At 38.1% G+C, this 19,110-nt stretch overlaps 1 protein-coding gene across 13 annotated transcripts in view; it reads left to right on the top strand.

Moving 5' to 3' along the window:
* The window catches only part of ANKRD28 (ankyrin repeat domain 28), a 205,222-nt gene that overhangs the window by 125,039 nt on the left and 61,073 nt on the right, over positions 1-19,110 (top strand). For 8 of the 13 annotated variants that reach the window (XR_008660509.2, XR_010113920.1, XM_055295488.2 and 5 more), the window contains 2 exons: positions 10,000-10,200; positions 11,727-11,814. Coding sequence is in view for 11 of the 13 variants with exons in the window: in XM_055295488.2 (XP_055151463.1) it covers positions 10,000-10,200; positions 11,727-11,814 (289 nt within the window). In the remaining 2 variants the exon portion in view is untranslated. Of the gene's footprint in view, positions 1-9,999; positions 10,201-11,726; positions 11,815-13,844; positions 13,884-19,110 lie in introns of all 13 variants that reach the window. The other 5 variants (XM_055295485.2, XM_055295486.2, XM_055295484.2 and 2 more) reach the window with 1 other exon arrangement.

Here is a 19,110-nt window from a genome sequence, read left to right as displayed (position 1 = left end):
AGGCTTTTAAATTAACCCAATCCATCAAAGACAAAGAAGAAAAAATTTTTTTTGAATGAACAAAGCCTCCAAGAAGTTTGAGACTGTGTTAAATTTCCAAACCTGAGAATAGTTGGTGTTCCTGAGGAAGAAGAGAACTCTAAAAGTTTGGAAACTATATTTGAGGGAATAATTGAGGAAAACTTCCCCAGCCTTACAAGAGATCTGGACATCCAAATACAAGAAGCTCAAAGAACACCTGGCAAATTCATCACAAAAAAGATATCACCTAGGCACATAGTCGTCAAGTTATCTAAAGTCAAGATGAAGGAAAGAATCTTCAGAGCTGTGAGGCAAAAGCATCAGGTAACCTATAAAGGAACACCTATCAGATTAACAGCAGATTTCTCAGTGAAGCCCTACAAAGCTAGTAGGGATTGGGGTTCTATTTTTAGCCTCCTTAAACGAAACAATTATCAGCCAAAAATTTTGTATCCAGTGAAACTAAGCTTCGTAAATGAAGGAGGATATACAGTCTTTTCCAGACATAAAAATTCTGAGAGAATTCACCACTACCAAGCCAGCACTACAAGAACTGCTAAAAGGAGCTCTAAATCTTGAAAGAAATTCTTGAAATACTCTAAAATAGAACCTCTTTAAACCATAAATCTTACAAGACCTGTGTAACAATAATACAATTTTTTAAAAAAGGTATTCAGGCAACAAATAGCATGAGGAATAGAATACTACCTCACATCTCAATACTAACATTGAACGTAAATGGCCTAAATGCTCTACTTAAAGGATACAGAATGGAAGAATGGGTAAGAATTCACCAACCAAGTTTCTGCTGTCTTCAGTAGACTCACCTAACAGTAAGGACTCACAGAAACTTAAGTAAAGGGGTAGAAAAAGATATTCCATGCAAAAGGACACCAAGTGTGAGCAGGGATCGCTATTTTTATATCAGACAAAACAAACCTTAAAGCAACAGCAGTTAGGAAAAAAACAAAGAGGGACATTATATAATGATAAAAGGACTAGTCCAACAGGAAAATGTCACAATTCTAAATATGTATGCTCCTAACACTGGAGCTCCCAAATTTATAAAACAGTGACTACTAGACCTAAGAAATGAGATAGCAGCACAATAATAGTGGGGGACTTTAATACTCCATTGACAGCACTAGACAGATCATCAAAACAGAAAGTCAACAAAGAAACAATGGACCTAAACTATACCCTACAACAAATGGACTTGACAGATATTTACAGAACAGTCTACCAAACAACTGCAGAATATACATTCTATTCATCAGCACATGAACTGTTCTCCAAGATAGACCATATGATAGGCCACACAACAAGTCTCAGTAAATTTAAGAAAACCTAAATTATATCAAGTACTCTCTCAGACCACAGTGGAATAAAATTGGAAATGAACTCCAAAAGGAAGCCACAAAACCATGCAAATATGGAAATTAAATAACCTGCTCCTGAGTGATCGTTGGGTCAACAAGGAAATCAAGATGGAAACTGAAAAATTATTTGAACTGAATGATAATAGTGGCACAACCTATCAAAACCTCTGGGATACAGCAAAAGTAATGCTAAGGGGAAAGTTCATAGCATTAAATGCATACATCAAAAAGTCTGAAAGAGCACAAATAGACAATCTAAGGCCATACCTCACAAAACTGGAGAAACAAGAACCATCCAAACCCAAACCCAGCAGAAGAAAAGAAATAATGAAGATCACAGCAGAACTAAATGAAATTGAAACAAACAAACAAAAAAAATAGGAAAGATCAATGAAACAAAAAGCTGGTTCTTTGAAAAGGTAAATAACACTGATAGACCATTAGCAAGATTAACCAAGAAGAGACAAGATCCAAATAAGCTCAATTAGAAATGAAATGGGAGATATTACAAATGATACTAGAGAAATACAAAAGATTATCCAAGGCTAATATGAACATCTTTATGCACGTAAACTAGAAAACCTAGAGAAGATGGATAAACTCCTGGAAATATCCAACCCTCCTAGATTAAACTAGGAAGATATAGAATCTCTGAACAGACTAATAACAAACAGCAAGATTGAAATGATAATTTTAAAAATTGCCAACAAATAAAAAGTCCAGGAACGGATAGATTCACAGCTGAATTCTATCAAACATTCAAGGAAGAATTGGTACCAGTCCTATTGATACTTTTCCAAAAGAGGCAATCCTTCCTAAATCATTCTATGAAGCCAGTGTCACCCTAATACCAAAACCAGGGAAGAACGTAACAAAGAAAACTACAGACCAATATCCCTGATGAGCATAGATGCATAAGTCCTCAACAAAATACCAGCAAACCAAATCCAACAGCATATAAAAAAAGATAATCCACCATGATGAGGTGGGTTTCGTACCAGGGGTGCATGGATGGTGTTATTAACATACCTAAGTCAGTAAATGTGATACACCACATAAACAGAATTAAAAACAAATATCACATTATCACCTCAATAGATGCAGAAAAAGCATTTAACAAAATCCGGCATCCTTTTATGATTAAAACTCTCAGCAACATCAGCATAGAAGGGACATATCTTAAGGTAATAGAAGCTATCTATGACAAACCCGCATCCAACATTTTACTGAATGGGGAAAAGTTGAAAGCATTCCCCCTGAGAACTAGAACAAGACAGGCATGCCTACTTTCACCACTTTTATTCAAAATAGTACTGGAAGTCCTAGCCAGAGACATCAGACAAGAGAAAGAAAGAAAGGGCATCCAGATCAGTAAAGAGGAAGTCAAACTGTCACTGTTTGCTGATGATATGATCGCATACCTAGAAAACCCTAAAGACTCATTCCAAAATTCTCTAGAACTGGTAAATGAATTTAGCAAAGTTTCAGGATACAAAATTAATGTACACAAATCAGTAGTTTTGCTATACACTAACAGCGACCAAGTTGAGCATCAAATCAAGAACTCATTCCCTTTCACAATGGCTGCAGAAAAACAGTAAAATAGCTAAGAATATACCTAACCAAGGAGGTGAAAGACCTCTACAAGGAAAACTACAAAACAGGGCTGAAAAAAGTTGGACAACACAAATAGAAACACATCCCATGCTCATGGATGGGTAGAATCAATGGTGCAAAAATAACCATACTGCCAAAAGCAATCTACAAATTCAATGCAATTCTCATCAAAATACCACCATCATTCTTCACAGAATTAGAAAAAAAAAATCCTGAAATTCGTATGGAACCAAACAGGAGCCTGCATAGCCAAAGCAAGACTAAGCAAAAAGACCAAATCTGGAGGCATCACATTACCTGACTTCAAACTATTCTATAAGGCCATAGTCACCAAAACAGCGTGGTACTCGTACAAAAATAGGCATGTAGAGCAATGGAACAGAAATAGAACCCAGAAATAAGGCCAAATACTTACAGCCAACTGATCTTCGACAAAGCAAACAAAAACAGTGGGGAAAGGACACCCTGTTCAACAAATGATGCTGGGATAATTGGCAAGCCACATGTAGAAGAATGAAACTGTATCGTCATCTCTTACCTTATACAAAAATCAACTCAAGGCAGATCAAAGACTTAGATCTGAGACCTGAAACCATAGAGATTCTAGAAGATAACATCAGAAAAAACCCTTCTAGACATTGGTTTAGGCAAAGACTTCATGACCAAGAATCCAAAAGCAAATGCAACAAAAACAAAGATAAATAGATGGGACTTAATTAAACTGAAAAGCTTGTGCACAGCAAAAGAAAACAATCAGCAGCATTAACAACTCACAGAGTAGGAGAAAATCTTTGCAGTCTATACACCTAACAAGGAGTAATATCCAGAATCTACAAGGAACTCAAACAAATCAGCAAGAAAAAAAAATCCCATCAAAAAGTGGGCTAAGGACATGAATAGACAGTTGTCGAAAGACGATGTACAGAGGGCCAACAAACATGGAAAAATAACATCACTAATTATCAGGGAAATGTAAATCAAAACCACAAAGTGATACCACCTTACTCCTGCAAGAATGGCCATAGTCAAAAAAATGAAAAAATAATAGATGTAGGTGTGGATGCAGTGAAAAGGGAACACTTTACACTGTCAGTGGGAATATAAACTAGTACAACCACTATGGAAAACAGTGTGGAAATTCCTTAAATAACTAAATCTACCATTTGATCCAGCAATCCCACCACTTAGGTATCAATCCAGAGAAAAAGAGGTCATTATGAGAAAAAGATACTGGTACACACATGTTTATAGCAGCACAATTTGCAATTGTAAAAATATGGAACCAGCCCAAATACGCATCAGTCAATGACTGGATAAAGAAAATACGGTATTGGCCAGGCACGGTGGCTCACGCCTGGAATCCCAGCAGTTTGGGAGGCTGAGGTGGGCAGATCACCTGAAATCAGGAGTTCCAGACCAGCCTGGCCAACATGGTGAAACCCCATCTCTATGAAAAGTACAAAAAAAAAAAAAAAAAAAAATTAGCCAGGTTTGGTGATGCCTGCCTGTAGTTCCAGCTATTCTGGAGGCTGAGGAGGATTGCTTGAACCTGGGAGGTGGACCTGACAGTGAGCCAAGATCGTGCCATTGCGCTCCAGCCTGGGTGACAAAAGTGAAACTCCATCTAAAAAAGAAAAAGATAACTAAAAATTACAAGGCTATGTAGTATTGATACTCTTTTGCAGGATTATGAGAAACAGCTATAAAATGTGGCCATTCCAAAAAGATATAACTTCTGTAAACACTGAGTATCATTTTTCTTTTGAAAAGGTCTCCTAAGTAGTAAAACTGCTAGAAAACCTAGTCAATAGTGTCAAGAGTATCACTTACACCATCGTTACTTATTTTCATTAAGTCCTGAGAGCACAAGTAGCTATACTTATTACATTTAACAGAAAATATAGCTATGGCCACAGAGAGATGGGTTTTTCACCATAGGTGGCTTTTGGTTTATATTTTTGAGATGCCATGGGAGAACTAAATCCTGTGCAAGCTGATTGGGGTGACTGTTTTCTAAATTCTCCGAAGGACAGAATAGCTAGCACAGTGGTAGATGCATAGGAGAGAACTTAACTTAGCACATACAGTACTACCTTAGTGCTTAATTACCTCACTGAACCTAGGTTAAGAAAGACTGCTTCAGGTTAAATATCCCAGACTCCCCAACTCTCCTTCAGTGACATAGTTTCCACACCACCTCCTACTAGCTGGCTGTCTCAATCTGTCTCTACTACTATGATTTATGACTGTCAGTCTTTAAGAGTAGCATATAGTTCAGCTCTGTGTAAGTACTGCATATTTTTCTGAATAAATGGATATCCGAGTATTAGGAGTTGGGTTTTTGTTTGTTTTTGTTTTTGGTGTGCGTGTGTGTGTGTGTGTTAAAAAGCCACACTGCACTACTGGAGAGCATACGACTTGTATTTTAACCTGATAAGGAATTACATTTTAGGTCTATCAAGATAACTGAGTTTAAATTCTGTTATCACATGAGATATTGTGTGGTCCCTCCAAGCTTTGTGTTTATTTGCAAATATGTTAAGCTCTTGTTTTTCCTGTGCTTTCCTTCAAATCAATGGTAAGAATTGCTTAAAAAAAAAAAAAAAGAACCAAAGGGGAAAACTGCTACTGTGGGGCCTCTTCTATACTGACCCCATGGTAATAATAAATACTCTCTGAGTACAGTTGTTTAACCTTCAGTCATTATCCCATATTTCATAATCTCATTTGAATTAATGTCATGGAATGTTTACTTAGCTTTTAAAAAAAATCAAGACACACCAGCAGCATTTCTTACACATTCCCTCTAATAACTGAAAATTTAGAATTTAGATTACTATAATAATGTTTTTTGTTAATAAAATCATCTGTGCCCTTGGTTATCCCCACATTATTTTCTGTGTGCTTATGATGATATACTGATAATGTGATGTAGAATTATCCTAGGGTATGACATCAGGCTGTTTAATTTGTAGTTCTAGAAATTCACCTCTTCTTTTTTAATGTCTCCAGCCTTTAAGGATTTTCTTCAGTTTTCTCTGAATTTTCAAAGATCACTGCTATTGTGATCTGACATGTTTTTTTTTTTGTTTTTTTTTTGAGATGGAGTCTCGCTCTGTCGCCCAGGCTGGAGTGCAATGGCGCTATCTCGGCTTACTGCAAGCTCCGCCTCCTGGGTTTACACCATTCTCCTGCCTCAGCCTCCCGGGTAGCTGGGACTACAGGCGCCCGCCACCCTGCCCGGCTAATTTTTGTATATTTACTAGAGATGGGGTTTCACCATGTTAGCCAGGATGGTCTTGATCTCCTGACCTCATGATCCGCCTGCCTCGGCCTCCCAAAGTGCTGGGATTACAGACGTGAGCCACCACACGAGGCCTGTGATCTGACATGTATTACTCTGAGTAGGAAATAATGGACTCAGGGTTCACACCTTGATCTGTCTTGATACTCTAGTGTCTTAATTGCTATGTTTATTGCCTAATTTAGGTGCCCACTTACCTACGCTTACCTACTGTGAACCAGATTTGTTCTTGCTTTTTAGTGAAACAAAAAAGTAGAATTGATTTTCCTGTTTTTACTAATGGAACATAAGTATTTCCCAAACTTTCCAGAAGCTTTAATGTTTGTATTGTGAATTCCAAAATGGGAGTGAATCAGGCAAGGCTGACATCTCTAGTATTCTGTGTTTGCCCAGTTTATCCAATTACAAATTGTTCATTTTATTTTCAATTATTTATTATATCCACTAACATACCTACTAACATTTCCCAATATAGTGTTAGTTTTAGATCCCCCAAGTTACAATGTACTCTTCTCAGAGGTGAGGATCAGGAATCTTGATAGTGTTTATACCTTGTTTTCCATAATTTTGTGAGTATTCATATATGTATTCTTCTTTCCATACTCCTTTTTAAATTGAAATATAACTTACAATTAAAATGCATGAATTTTTTAGTATACACCCTTAAGTTTTGCCAAATGTATACACCTGTGTAACCTTTATCCCAGTCAAGATATAGAAGATTTCTATTACCCCAGCAAGTTCCCTCATGTCCCTTTTCAGTCAGTCTTCCCTGTCCCCAGAGGCAACCACTGTTCTGATTTCTCTCAGCATAATTTCCCTTTTCTAGAACTTTATAAAAATGGAATCATACAATATGTATTCGTGTGTCACGACTTCTCTTGTTCAGCATTTTTGAGATTTATCCATGTTTCATGCATTATTGGTTCATTTTCATTGCTGAGTAATAGTACAGATACACTGTTTATCCATTTTTCTGTTAATGGACATTTGCATTTCTGGTTTTTGGTGGTTAGGAATAAAACTGCTATGAGCATTCTTGGATGGATTTTTTAAAACTTTCTTTTGGATAAATCACTGTTGTGGAATTGTGGAGTGATAGGCCTCCATATATCTTTGATTAGCTGGCTGACTTCCCTACCAATTTGATAGATAACTGGGCATTTCTTCAGTCTTTTGCCATCCCTATTAAGTACTGGTGCTATTTCCCATGTTTCAAACGGTTCTGACTACTTTTGATTTCAGAGGCCTAAAATGGTATGGGTGATTCATGGCTAATAGTATTTTGTTCAGTCGTCCTTGATGCTCTGTATATTTATAGCTATTTTCACTTTCTAACACTTTTCATGTACATTAGTTTATTGTGCTTTATAGCATACTTGAAAAGAGTGGTAGGCAGATGTTATTTCCCCCACCCCCATCTCCTTTACAGGTAAAAACATTTAGGGTTAGTTTAGGACTTGAATAGTATGCCTTGTAAATAATAGAATTGACATCAGAACCTAGATTCTGTTTTGGTCGTTTTCATTTTCATATCTAGTTTGGCATTCATTTACTGCTGCTGGAAGTCAGGGACCCCAAACGGAGGGACTGGCTGAAGCCATGGCAGAAGAACATAAACTGTGAAGATTTCATGGACATTTATTAGTTCCCCAAATTAATACTTTTATGATTTCTTATGCCTGTCTTTACTGCAATGTCTGAACATAAATTGTGAAGATTTCATGGACACATCACTTCCCCAATCAATATTCTTGTGATTTCTTATGCCTGTCTTTACTTTAATCTCTTAATCCCATCATCTTCGTAAATTAAAGATATACGTCGCCTCAGGACCCTTGTGATGATTGCATTAACTGCACAAATTGTTTAAACAATATCAAATCTGGGCACCTCGAAGAAAGAACAGGATAACAGTGATGTTCAGGGAACAAGAGAGATAACCATTAGGTCAGGCTGCCTGAGATGCCTGAGAGCCGGGCGGAACAAAGCCATATTTCTCTTCTTTCAAAAGCAAATAGGAGAAATATCGCTGAATTCTTTTTCTCAGCAAGGAACATCCCTGAGAAAAAGAATGAGTTCCTAGGGGGAGGTCTCTAAAATGGCCGCTCTTGGAACATCTGTCTTCTATGGTTGCAGATAAGGGATGAAATAAGCCTCAGTCTCCCATAGTGCTCCCAGGCCTGTTAGGACGAGGAAATTCCCACCTCATAAATTTTGATCAGACCAGTTGTCTGCTCACAAACCCTGTCTCCTGATAAGATGTTATATCAATGACAATGTGTGCCCAAAACTTCATTAGCAATTTTAATTTTGCCCGGTCCTGTGATCTCGCCCTGCCTCCATTTGCCTTGTAATATTTTATTACCTTATGAAGCATGTGATCTCTGTGACCCACACCCTATTCGTACACCCCCTCCCCTTTTGAAAATCACTAATAAAAACTTGCTGGTTTTGTGGCTTGGTCGTGTCTCCTCCAGACACCCAGCTTTAAAATTTCCCTCTTTTGTACTCTTTCCCTTTATTTCTCAGACTAGCCGACACTTAGGGAAAATAGAAAAGGACTCACGTTGAATTATTGGAGGCAGGTTCCCCAGATAATTTACTAAAAATTAGGATTATCACTGAAAGAAGAAAAAATTTGCTGAGTTTAGTTCTGATTATATTGCTTAATGTTGATGGCATACTGAATTCCTTGGAATCCTGCCATGAGTCCAATTTGTAGAGGTAGTGTTGTGATGTTTTCCATGCGCTTCTGGGAGATAAATCCCTTGGACAGTAGACTCTTAAATTGCCTTAACTTTCTCTCTAAGCAGCACTGCAAAAACAACCTTGTATATGTTGTGTCTTTTTTTTTTTTAATGAAATCGATCCTAGTGATTTTTCATTTTGTAAAATATAGCATGTATAATACATTGAGAAATAGTATGTTTTTAATTTTTATATATGCAATGTAAAAAATCTATTAAAATTGTTCAAAGAGCCAGGTGTGGCTCTATGACTGGCTCACGTTTGTAACCCCAACACTTCGGGAGGCCAAAGCAGGAGGATCACTTGAGGCCAGTAGTTTGAGACCAGCCTGGGCAATGTAGCAAGAGCTTGTCTCTACAAAAAAATTAAAAAATTAGCCAGGGGTGGTGGCATGCACCTGTAGTCCTAGCTACTCAGGAAGCAAAGGTGGGAGGATCACTTAAGCCAAGGAATTTGAAGTTACAGTGAGCTGTGATTGCTCTACTGCACTCCAGCCTGGGCAACAGAGCAAGATCCTGTCTCTTAAAACAAAACCAAAAAACTATTTATTCAAAGTATAAATTGTATCTTGTTACCTAGAAAAATAAGATACAAGAAATGAATGTTTTTGAATAATAGTTGTCAGTATTTCTTCTTGCACATTTTGATAGGAATGTTTATGCATTTAATGGTAGGGTAAGGAAAGGGAATGTTTGATCTTGATGCATCTTATATGGCTCTGAGTACTCTGAGTATCGCCTTTACATTCAAAATATTTTGTTTCCTTGGGTAGATTCCTACTTGTTTATAGTGAGTTCTATGAGAGCTTTTTTATTTTCTTCATATGTAGATACATATTTATACACACATGCACACTATATATAGAAATAATTTCTCAAACTCTTTAACTCATTAATCTTTTATAACTTTTATCTTCATATGTTTTAGGAAGCAGTTCAGGTACTTTTGAAGCATTCTGCAGATGTTAATGCTCGAGACAAAAATTGGCAAACCCCTTTACATATAGCTGCTGCTAATAAAGCTGTAAAGTGTGCTGAAGCTTTGGTACCTCTTCTGAGTAATGTAAACGTATCTGATCGAGCAGGGAGGACTGCATTACATCATGCAGCTTTCAGTGGACATGGTGAGGTAGGTGGCATTCAATTAGACCATGATTTTTCTCTCCTTCTGTCCACCCCGCAGTTATTAAAGAACTTGCATTTTTGCATAGTAAAGGCATATAGAACTATTTATCTTTCTCATTTTTGTCTAATTTTGCCTCCTTTTATAACTTTCTCAAATTTAGAAATGTATGTAGTAGATACTACCTGTGCACAGTCAACCTGGGGTGACCAAGGAGAACACTACCAACTCTTAACACAACAGCAAAAGTATGTTCTATTATTGTGGGAGGAAAAATATGTGAAGACAGAGATATGTTATTGTTCTTCCAGAAGTAAATGGCAAAGGAAGGCAGAATTTAGAAAACATGCTTTTTAGTAGTTTACATTTAGTCAAGATAATACTTTAGTGACAGAACCATCAAAACAATTTAAGAAAATTGCTATTTATCTTACACAACGAACGTTGTCTGTGCTAGGTGTCATAGCAAAGATTGGGGTTTATGTGTACACCAAAGATTAGAGAAGGTAACAGAAGAACCTTTGAAGCCAACTTGTCTAGTCTTTCATTTTTGTTGCAGGGATAGGAACTCATAGGTAAAGTAACATTCCCAAGATTCTGTGGCTGGGAGCTAGTGGCTGCCATGTCATTTTCAAAGTAGTTCCCACTTATCTACAGAGGTTATGTTCCTGGACCCCCTGTGGATGCCTGAAACATTGGATAGTACCAAACCCTATAGATACTGTGTTTTTTACTATACATACTGATGATAAAATTTAATTTATAATTTAGGTACAGTAAGAGATAATAATAATAAAATGGAACGATTTTAATACAAGTTACATGAATGTAGTCTGTCTCTCAAAATATCCCACTGTAACTGTAGTGTAGTCACCTGTTTTCAGACTGTGGTTGACGGCAGGTAATTGAATATAGAAAGTGGAACTGCAGATAAGGGGAGACTACTGTACTTTTCTGATTTTCCATTATAAAGAATCCTTGCCTCCACTGCAGTTAAGGTTACAGATGTATCCCTATTTGAAATTGCAGTAGCCTTCCAATGGAGAAATTATTGTAAATGTGGTTAGTTGCAATTATTATTTTTGGTACATTGTGAGGTAAGCAGACTATGCAGTGACCTTCAGGTATAATTATATTGTAGGCACTATGTTTGTGTTTGAATTAAATTTAAGACATTTCTAGAGTGAGAATGCACTTTTAACATTTTGGACTATGAATAGGAACAAAACCTCTTATTAAATATTTCAGCCTTAGACTTGCCAAATTTGTACTTAGTTCATAAAATACCAAGGCACAAAGTGGCATCCTAAAAAGGTACTGATGCCTGACCTCAGTAGTACCCACAGTTAACCGTTTTTTCATGTTTTGTCCTGTTATGTTAAATGACCTTCAGTATTTAGTCTAGCTCCTTCTGTTCAGCAACTGCAGAAATTTAGTGCCAGAGAAATTGAGATAAGTAACTGTCACAAATGTACATTCATAGACAATTGTGCTTCACAATTTTGGTGACACTGTGTTTACTTTTATTCCAGATGGTCAAACTACTCTTGTCTAGAGGTGCCAATATTAATGCTTTTGACAAGAAAGATAGGCGTGCTATCCACTGGGCAGCATATATGGGTATGTACTTTTTAAATGTAGTTTTTGATATTATATATTTAGAAAAGTTGTACATTTTAAGTTCTTGCTGTTTGTATAACATTTGTCTTTAAGGGTACTGAAAAGCTACACAGTATCTGAGTTTGATGCCCAGGTAGAACAACCCTGGTAATGGGGGAGGTTTGGAGTACACTGGGTCCAGTTCATCTAAAAGCTGTTTGAAATTAATTCCATTTACCTTTAAAGGAAGAGATGTCCCAGACACAGGCCTGGAATACATAATTTAGGATTGATGTTTACTAAAGCCCATTCTCATACCCATTTTTGTTTGTATGAGAATATTAAGGTAAAAGTAACAAAGCTGCATTAGGAAGCCTATTATTTAGGGCCAACCAGTGGGTTAAATATGTATTATCATGTTTGATTTCTATAATAGTAAATTTATAGAAAGAAACTGGGGCTTGGAATACAGACATTTTTGCTGTAACGTAATATATATGTTCTTAAAAAATCTTATAGTCTGCAAAATTGTACTCTAAAACTAATAGAGCTCATAGGAATAATAGGCCTGGGGTAGACCACCCAAAACCTATGCAACTGTGTGACCACAGCACTAACAGAAACATTAATTGGTTCTTGCAGAGACGGGGAGGAAAATCAGCCTATTACAGGATATTTTTAAATGCACAAAAATAGCAGAATAGAAATGCTCGCTTCTGGATGCTAAAACTGCAGAGGAAAGTAGATCTCTGAGTATAGAGGAAGTATACCTTGCCATAAATCCTTGAAGTCTTAGAAGACTGGGGTTGTGCCTCTGGTAAGAAGCCATGGATGTAGACATTCATTTTTCAAGGTTCTTAAAACAGCTGAAAGAACTCACTTTGCAGCCATAGAGCTCAGGGCTTTTTTTCTTCCTGCCAGAGGTTATAATCCTGTGCTTCTGCTATTTTAACTCCTGGGTAGGAAAAAGCACATATGAACTGACATGTTTTCTGTGTAATACTTGTATCATTCCCTGATTTACCAGTCACATTACCTGATTACAAAGACATCTAGCTAACCACTTTTCTTAGAGCCATAGCTTATCCTCATTACTTTTTTTTCTTGGTTTTGTCTTTTCTTGACTCTCATTTAAAAATAAAAGATTAACAGAAGATTTGATGGAGGAATATTAACTCAAGAACTATATAGTCCATCCCTCATATATGTAAAGGATTGGTTCCAGGACCACCTGCTTATACCCAAATCCTTGCATATGGAAGTCACATAGTCAGCCATGGGGAACCCATGTGTACAAAAAGTTGGCTCTCCGTGTATGAGCATTTCACATCCCCTGAATACTGTATTTTTGAACCACATATGGTAGAAAAAAATCCATATGTAAGTGGACCCACACAGTTCAAACGTTTGTTATTCCAGGGTCAACTGTATAATATGTAAAACAGATACAAACCAGTTATAATACACTCTTTCTAGATAGATAAGTCTATACATAACATGTCTGTATATATCATACCAGTTATAGATACCCACAAGGCCCAGGGAAATCCTGTGCCTATAATGAAAACAACCAAAAGCAGTAGAATCCTTTTTTTTTCTTTTTTAAGAAAAGTTTTGAAAATCTTTATTCAATTCCAGTATAGTTACTCTGAAAAAAAAAATTCTACATGGGTATACTAAATTGAAGATCATGATGTACAAAACCCACTCTCATTACCAATAAAACATTTAAAATAAGGTGTCAACACTGATTTTTTACAAAAGCAACAGCATTCATGCATCAGAGACCTTACCATATCTCTCTCCTTTGTATCAGAAAATTACTACATTTTGAGAAATGATATCAATTGAATAGATGAAATATTATCACTGAAGAATAGTCACATAAAGCATGATTAATTTTAAGAAATGGTATTTAAAGAAAACGTTAAAATGCCTTCAGTATTTCTAACAGTATGTCCACAGAAAAGAATATAGTCAGAATTAAGCAGATAAATGATGAAGTTGGGAATAGACGATGATATGTCATTTTTCATTTCTTTTTCAATAAGCTCCAGAAGGCAATCCCAGATCAGCTCAACACAACCAAAGTGAGCATGCTGATTTCCCACTCTTGCTTATCTCCATATGACAGTATTTCTCCTTCAAAAAGGTTCTTCAGTAGTTCGTAAGAGTATTTCAGAGGTCCATGGTGACCAAGAAGCTGAAGTAATCCGTAGTTAGCAAACATGTAATACTGGAGATGTGTTTTTGTTTGAGACAGAGTCTTGCTCTGTCACCCAGGCTAGAGTGCAGCGGCGCGATCTCAGCTCACTCAAGTCCACCTCCCAGGTTCAAGTGATTCTCGTGCCTCAGCCTCCCGAGTAGCTGGGATTACAGGCACCTGCCACCACACCTGGCTAACTTTTTCGTATTTTTAGTAGAGACACAATTTCACCATGTTGTCCAGGCTGGTCTCGAACTCTTGACCTCAGGTGATTGGCCTGCCTCTGCCTCCCAAAGTGCTGGGATTACAAGTGTGAGCCACTATGCCTGGTCTGGAGATGTCTTAAAGCAGCCATCTACTTTTTCTTCTAATACTTTCCACATATCTGCTACAAGGATTTGGGCTTGTTTGTAAAAATAAACTTTTTTCCCCTCAAATCAGAAAAAAGCGTGCCTCCAGACGTTTTCAACAGAATTTTCCTGGCTTCATCGAGAATCCAGTGCCTCTCTTCTGTCAAAGGCATGAGAGGAAAACGTTTGTTTCAGAATGAAATATATGCCGAACTTGATCTAGGGTTAACTGTGGCATAATATGAGGTACTAGTAGTTGGTGTCCCTTTGCCGAAGGATCTGTTGACTGCCATGACTGCAGGGACCAATACCATATGTTCTCCCCCATACCTCACAACACACTTTTGCTTGTCCTGCTCTGACCAAATAGGAGATAAGGTTAAGTGTGTCTGTCAGTGAACACTGAGTTGACCGTGGTCTTACCAGCTCCCCTGGGATTGGGATTTAGCTCATGAAGCATCTTCCACCTCTCCACATACAGTTCTGGCCCCTTCACCTTGGCCAGCAGCGGTTCTGCCACCCTGTATATGTATACCTCTGCTTTCAGTGAACACATCCCAACTGTGTTCTGCAGTGAATTTACTTTACTTCCCTGGGTGTTAGAAGACTGTACATTCTCCCCCTCTCCTTTCAGACTGTGGAGTGATGCTTTTGACCTCCACTGGGGCAAACTCTCTTTCCTTTCTAAGCGGGCAACATCCAGAGTCCCTCTGTACTTCAGAGTTTCTACCCACTATGGGATCATCACCCTAAACAGGGTCCTGCTCTCTCCGGGAGTAGCACTGAGAACTGAGCGCAGCTACGGTACAGCCTTTCTCCCATCACACTTGCATGACTAGGAAACTGTAGAGACCATGTAGCCATGCACTGGGCAGAAGCCCGAGAATCCATATTGCATTGCAGCTCTGACCTTTAGTGTGAGTGTAAAGGAAGATTTAAAAAAAAAAAATGTAACATCCTTTTCAAATGTCCCCTCCCCACCCCCACCCCCTTTTTTTTTTTTTTTTTTTTTTTTTTTTTGGAGACACAGTTTCACGCTTGTTGTCCAGGCTGGAGTGCAATGGCGTGATCTCGGCTCACTGCAACCTCCACCTCCCAGGTTCAAGCGATTCTCCTGCCTCCGCCTCCCGAGTAGCTGGGACTACAGGCGCCTGCCACCACGCGCAGCTAATTTTTGTATGTTTAGTAGAGATGAGGTTTCACCATGTTGACCAGGCTGGTCTTGAATTTCTGCAAATGTCCCTATTTTTAAAGCTGAAAGCTTGGTTCATGGTGGTTTATACCAAAGATATGTGCCGCTAGTTATGTACTGGGCCATTTTCTTGTGTTAATTGAAGGTAATAGCCAGAAGCAAGTTCCGTATTGCATCCTGAGGTCCCTTTCTCACAGCCTGTAGTTTTTCATCTTGGTCTTTCTGAATATTCTGGTGTGGCTTACTTTTCAAGACAGGAACAACTAGGTTATGTGATGTAAAGCTGTACATCTTACGTTAAGAGGCTTACGTGGTAAGCAGAGTGCATCAGGGCTTTTACCTACTAAGAATTAAGCTTGACTAAACAACGGTTTTCATACAACTGAAGGCCAGGGGGATTTTGCAGGTTGCCTCTAGTTGAGCTCCCAGAATAGTTGAATGTGTGTATTTCAAGGGGGCCAGAATGGCTTTGTTATTTCTCACCCGCTAAGTGTCACTTTTTAGGCATCTCAGTTGAGGTTGAAAAAGATATTCTGTGTTTCTTGGACCTCACCACAAGTTTTAGTCAATTTTGTGCTACTAAAATTAAATGTCATAGACTGGGTAATTTATAAAGAACAGAAATTTATTTCCTCACAGTTCTGTAGGCTGGGAAGTCCAAGATCAAGGCACTAGCATCGAGTGAGGGCCCTCTTGAAGCATCACATTGTGGGGAGTCAAATTCATCTTTTTTAAAGTTCCCACCTCTTAACACTGTTGCCTTGGGGATTACACTTCCAACATATCAACTTCAGAGGACACATTTAAACCATAGTACCATATAGCACTGCCCATTTAATTTATGGGCATAACCAGGCAGAGATTTATAATTATCCTTTTTCTGTCTCTTCCTTCCCTGAAGCACAGAATAAGATGAATATCGACATATAGCTTCTAAAACTGTTCAGCCATTCTAGGTATACAGGATTAAAGAGTTAAATATGTGAAAGTAAGAAGCTATTGACTGGTCACCTCTCTTACAGACAAACCTAAAGTACAAGCACTGTTACCTCTAGGTTATATTCAGAGAATTCATCAATGTTATTGTAAGAGACATTGGGGATTATGTGTAGTCTTGTAATTTGTTTATCCCAGCTTTCCTTATTAGCCCTGGCCTTCCATTTCCTGGTTGAGGCTCCGTTAATTTCCTTTTAGGCCCCACTTCTTATACTTACGCTATTGAATTATTTGTCATTGTTCCCTAGCGCCCCACCTCATCTCCAAATGAATTGATCATTTTCTTCTTCCACCTTGTGCTTGCTCCTGCCATCAACCTTTGTCAAGGTCCTTTTACACATTCATCTTTCCTGTTGCTTTCAGTACTTTTTGAAATAGTCAGCCAAGTTTAGCTTCAAATTACCTTATTGTGATGACTTTGACACAGAAAGTACTGAATAAATACTTTTTACCTTGGGCTGGGCATGGTCGCTTATGCCTGTAATCCCAACACCTTGGGAGGCCAAGGTGGGAAGATCCTTGAGCCCAGGAGTTGAAGATCAGCCTGGGCAACATAGTGAGACCTTCTCTCTACAAAAAAAAAAATTTTAATATTAGCTGGGTGTGGTGGCACACACCTCACTTGAGCCCAGAAGGTTGAGGCTGCAGTGAGCTGTGATCGCACCACTGCATTCCAGCCAAGGTGACAGAGCCAAAACCCTGTCTCAAAAAATTTTTAATTGATTTTTAAAAATTACCTTAACGCCTCGTTGCATTATTTCTTTTCTAGAAACATAATAGTACGTATTTCTTTTTCATATTAAAATGGGGAGAAAGAGGCTGTAAATATCTACTTTAATTGATAATTTATATATAAACAACTGAATCTGCCTGATTCTTTATGCATCTTGCAGTATCTTGGCTTAATTTTTTTGAGGGAGGGGTGCCTCTGTTTGAAAGCCTCATTTATTAACTTTTTATAGACTCATTCTCTATGAAGGGATTTTTAAAATGACATCACGAGCAATTTCTTCAGTGTAACTAATATATATTGGATGCTTGTTTTTTATGCTGCTCTTGGTCTTGTGGAACATATCAAGAAGTAGAACAGCCTTCTGAAAGTATATATTTGGGGATTCATGCACAAAAAGTAATTAAAGAGTTAGTAATTAACGATTCCGTTTAAGAAACATCACAAGGCTTATAGGGTTTCTAGGGAAGAGAGTTGATTGGGTTGGTCAGGAAAGGTTGGATCTGACATGTTTCTTCAAGGATTAGTATAATAGTAATGATTGGGAGGAGACATCCAAGCAGAACATTCCACATAAAGAAGGTGTTTCATGAACAAAGACACAGAGATGGGAAGGATTGTGGGAGAAGGAGAAAACACTGTATAATCTAATCTGACAAAAAGTGACAAGTTATGAAAGGAGAATAGTGGTCCTCTCACCTTCCAGATACATGGCCCCCTTCCTGGCCTTCTTGTGTGGTTGGGTGGGGCCTAGGACTAGTTCTGGCTAATGAATGAAAGCAACATCAGTCTGGGCTGGAGCATTTAATTACTGATGGGAAACTCTGCAGTCTGTTTCCCCTTCTGGCACAGTGACCAGCCACATTCAAGATGATGTCAGTTACATGAGCCTGGGTCCTTGAGTAACTGAGCAGAGCCCTCTTGCCAACCTGTTAGGGTTGAGAGAGAAATAAAAACACTGATTGTTTAAGCCACTGAGATTTGGAAGTTGATTGTTAACCATCACTCAGTATAACCAACCCTTTCCTCATGGTTACAATGGTGAGTAGACCAAGTTGGTTAAGATCTGGTGGAAATTATAAGGAAAAAGAGTTTTTTGGCTGCATGTTCTAAAGAGCTAACATTCTGAAGAAACAAGCCCCAGAAACCCCCAGATTGAAACGATTCCAGTAAGGCAGAGATCAGAGAGATTGTGGGTTTGGTGCTAAACTACCACAATAAAGTAAATATTGCAATAGGCAAATCACAAAAATTTTTTGGTTTCCCAGTGCATATAAAAGATATGTTTAGTCTCCCTGCAGTCGCTCACACCTATAATCCTAACATCTTGGGAGCCCAAGGTGTAAGGACTGCTTCAGGCCAGGAGTTCAAGACCAGCCTGGGCAACAGAGCAAGACCCTGTCTCTACAAAGAAATTTCAAAATCAGCCCAGTGTGGTGGCATGCATCTGTAGTCCTAGCTACTCAGAAGGCTGAGGTGGGAGGATCACGTGAATCCAGGAGTTTGAGGTTACAGTGAGATGTGATCACACCACTGCGCTTCAGCCAGGGTGACACAGCAAGACCCCATTTCTAAAAATAATTAATTAATTACAAAATATGTTTATGCTATACTATAGTCTATTAAGTGTGCAATAGCAATACATCTAAAACAATGTACAGGTCTTTGTTTTTTTCTTTTTTATTAATTTTCGGTGTTCTTGTCTTAATTAAAAAATGTTATTGCTAAAAAAAAAATGCTAACTATCACATGAGCCTTTAGCAAGTCATAATCTCTGCTAATGGAGAGTTTTGCCTCAATGTGAATGGTTGCTGAAGGTTTGGATGGCTGTGGCAGTTCCTTG

Source organism: Symphalangus syndactylus, chromosome 10 (assembly GCF_028878055.3).
Source record: "Symphalangus syndactylus isolate Jambi chromosome 10, NHGRI_mSymSyn1-v2.1_pri, whole genome shotgun sequence".
NCBI classification, from domain to species: Eukaryota; Metazoa; Chordata; class Mammalia; order Primates; family Hylobatidae; genus Symphalangus; species Symphalangus syndactylus.
This window is presented reverse-complemented; position numbering and strand designations above follow the sequence as displayed.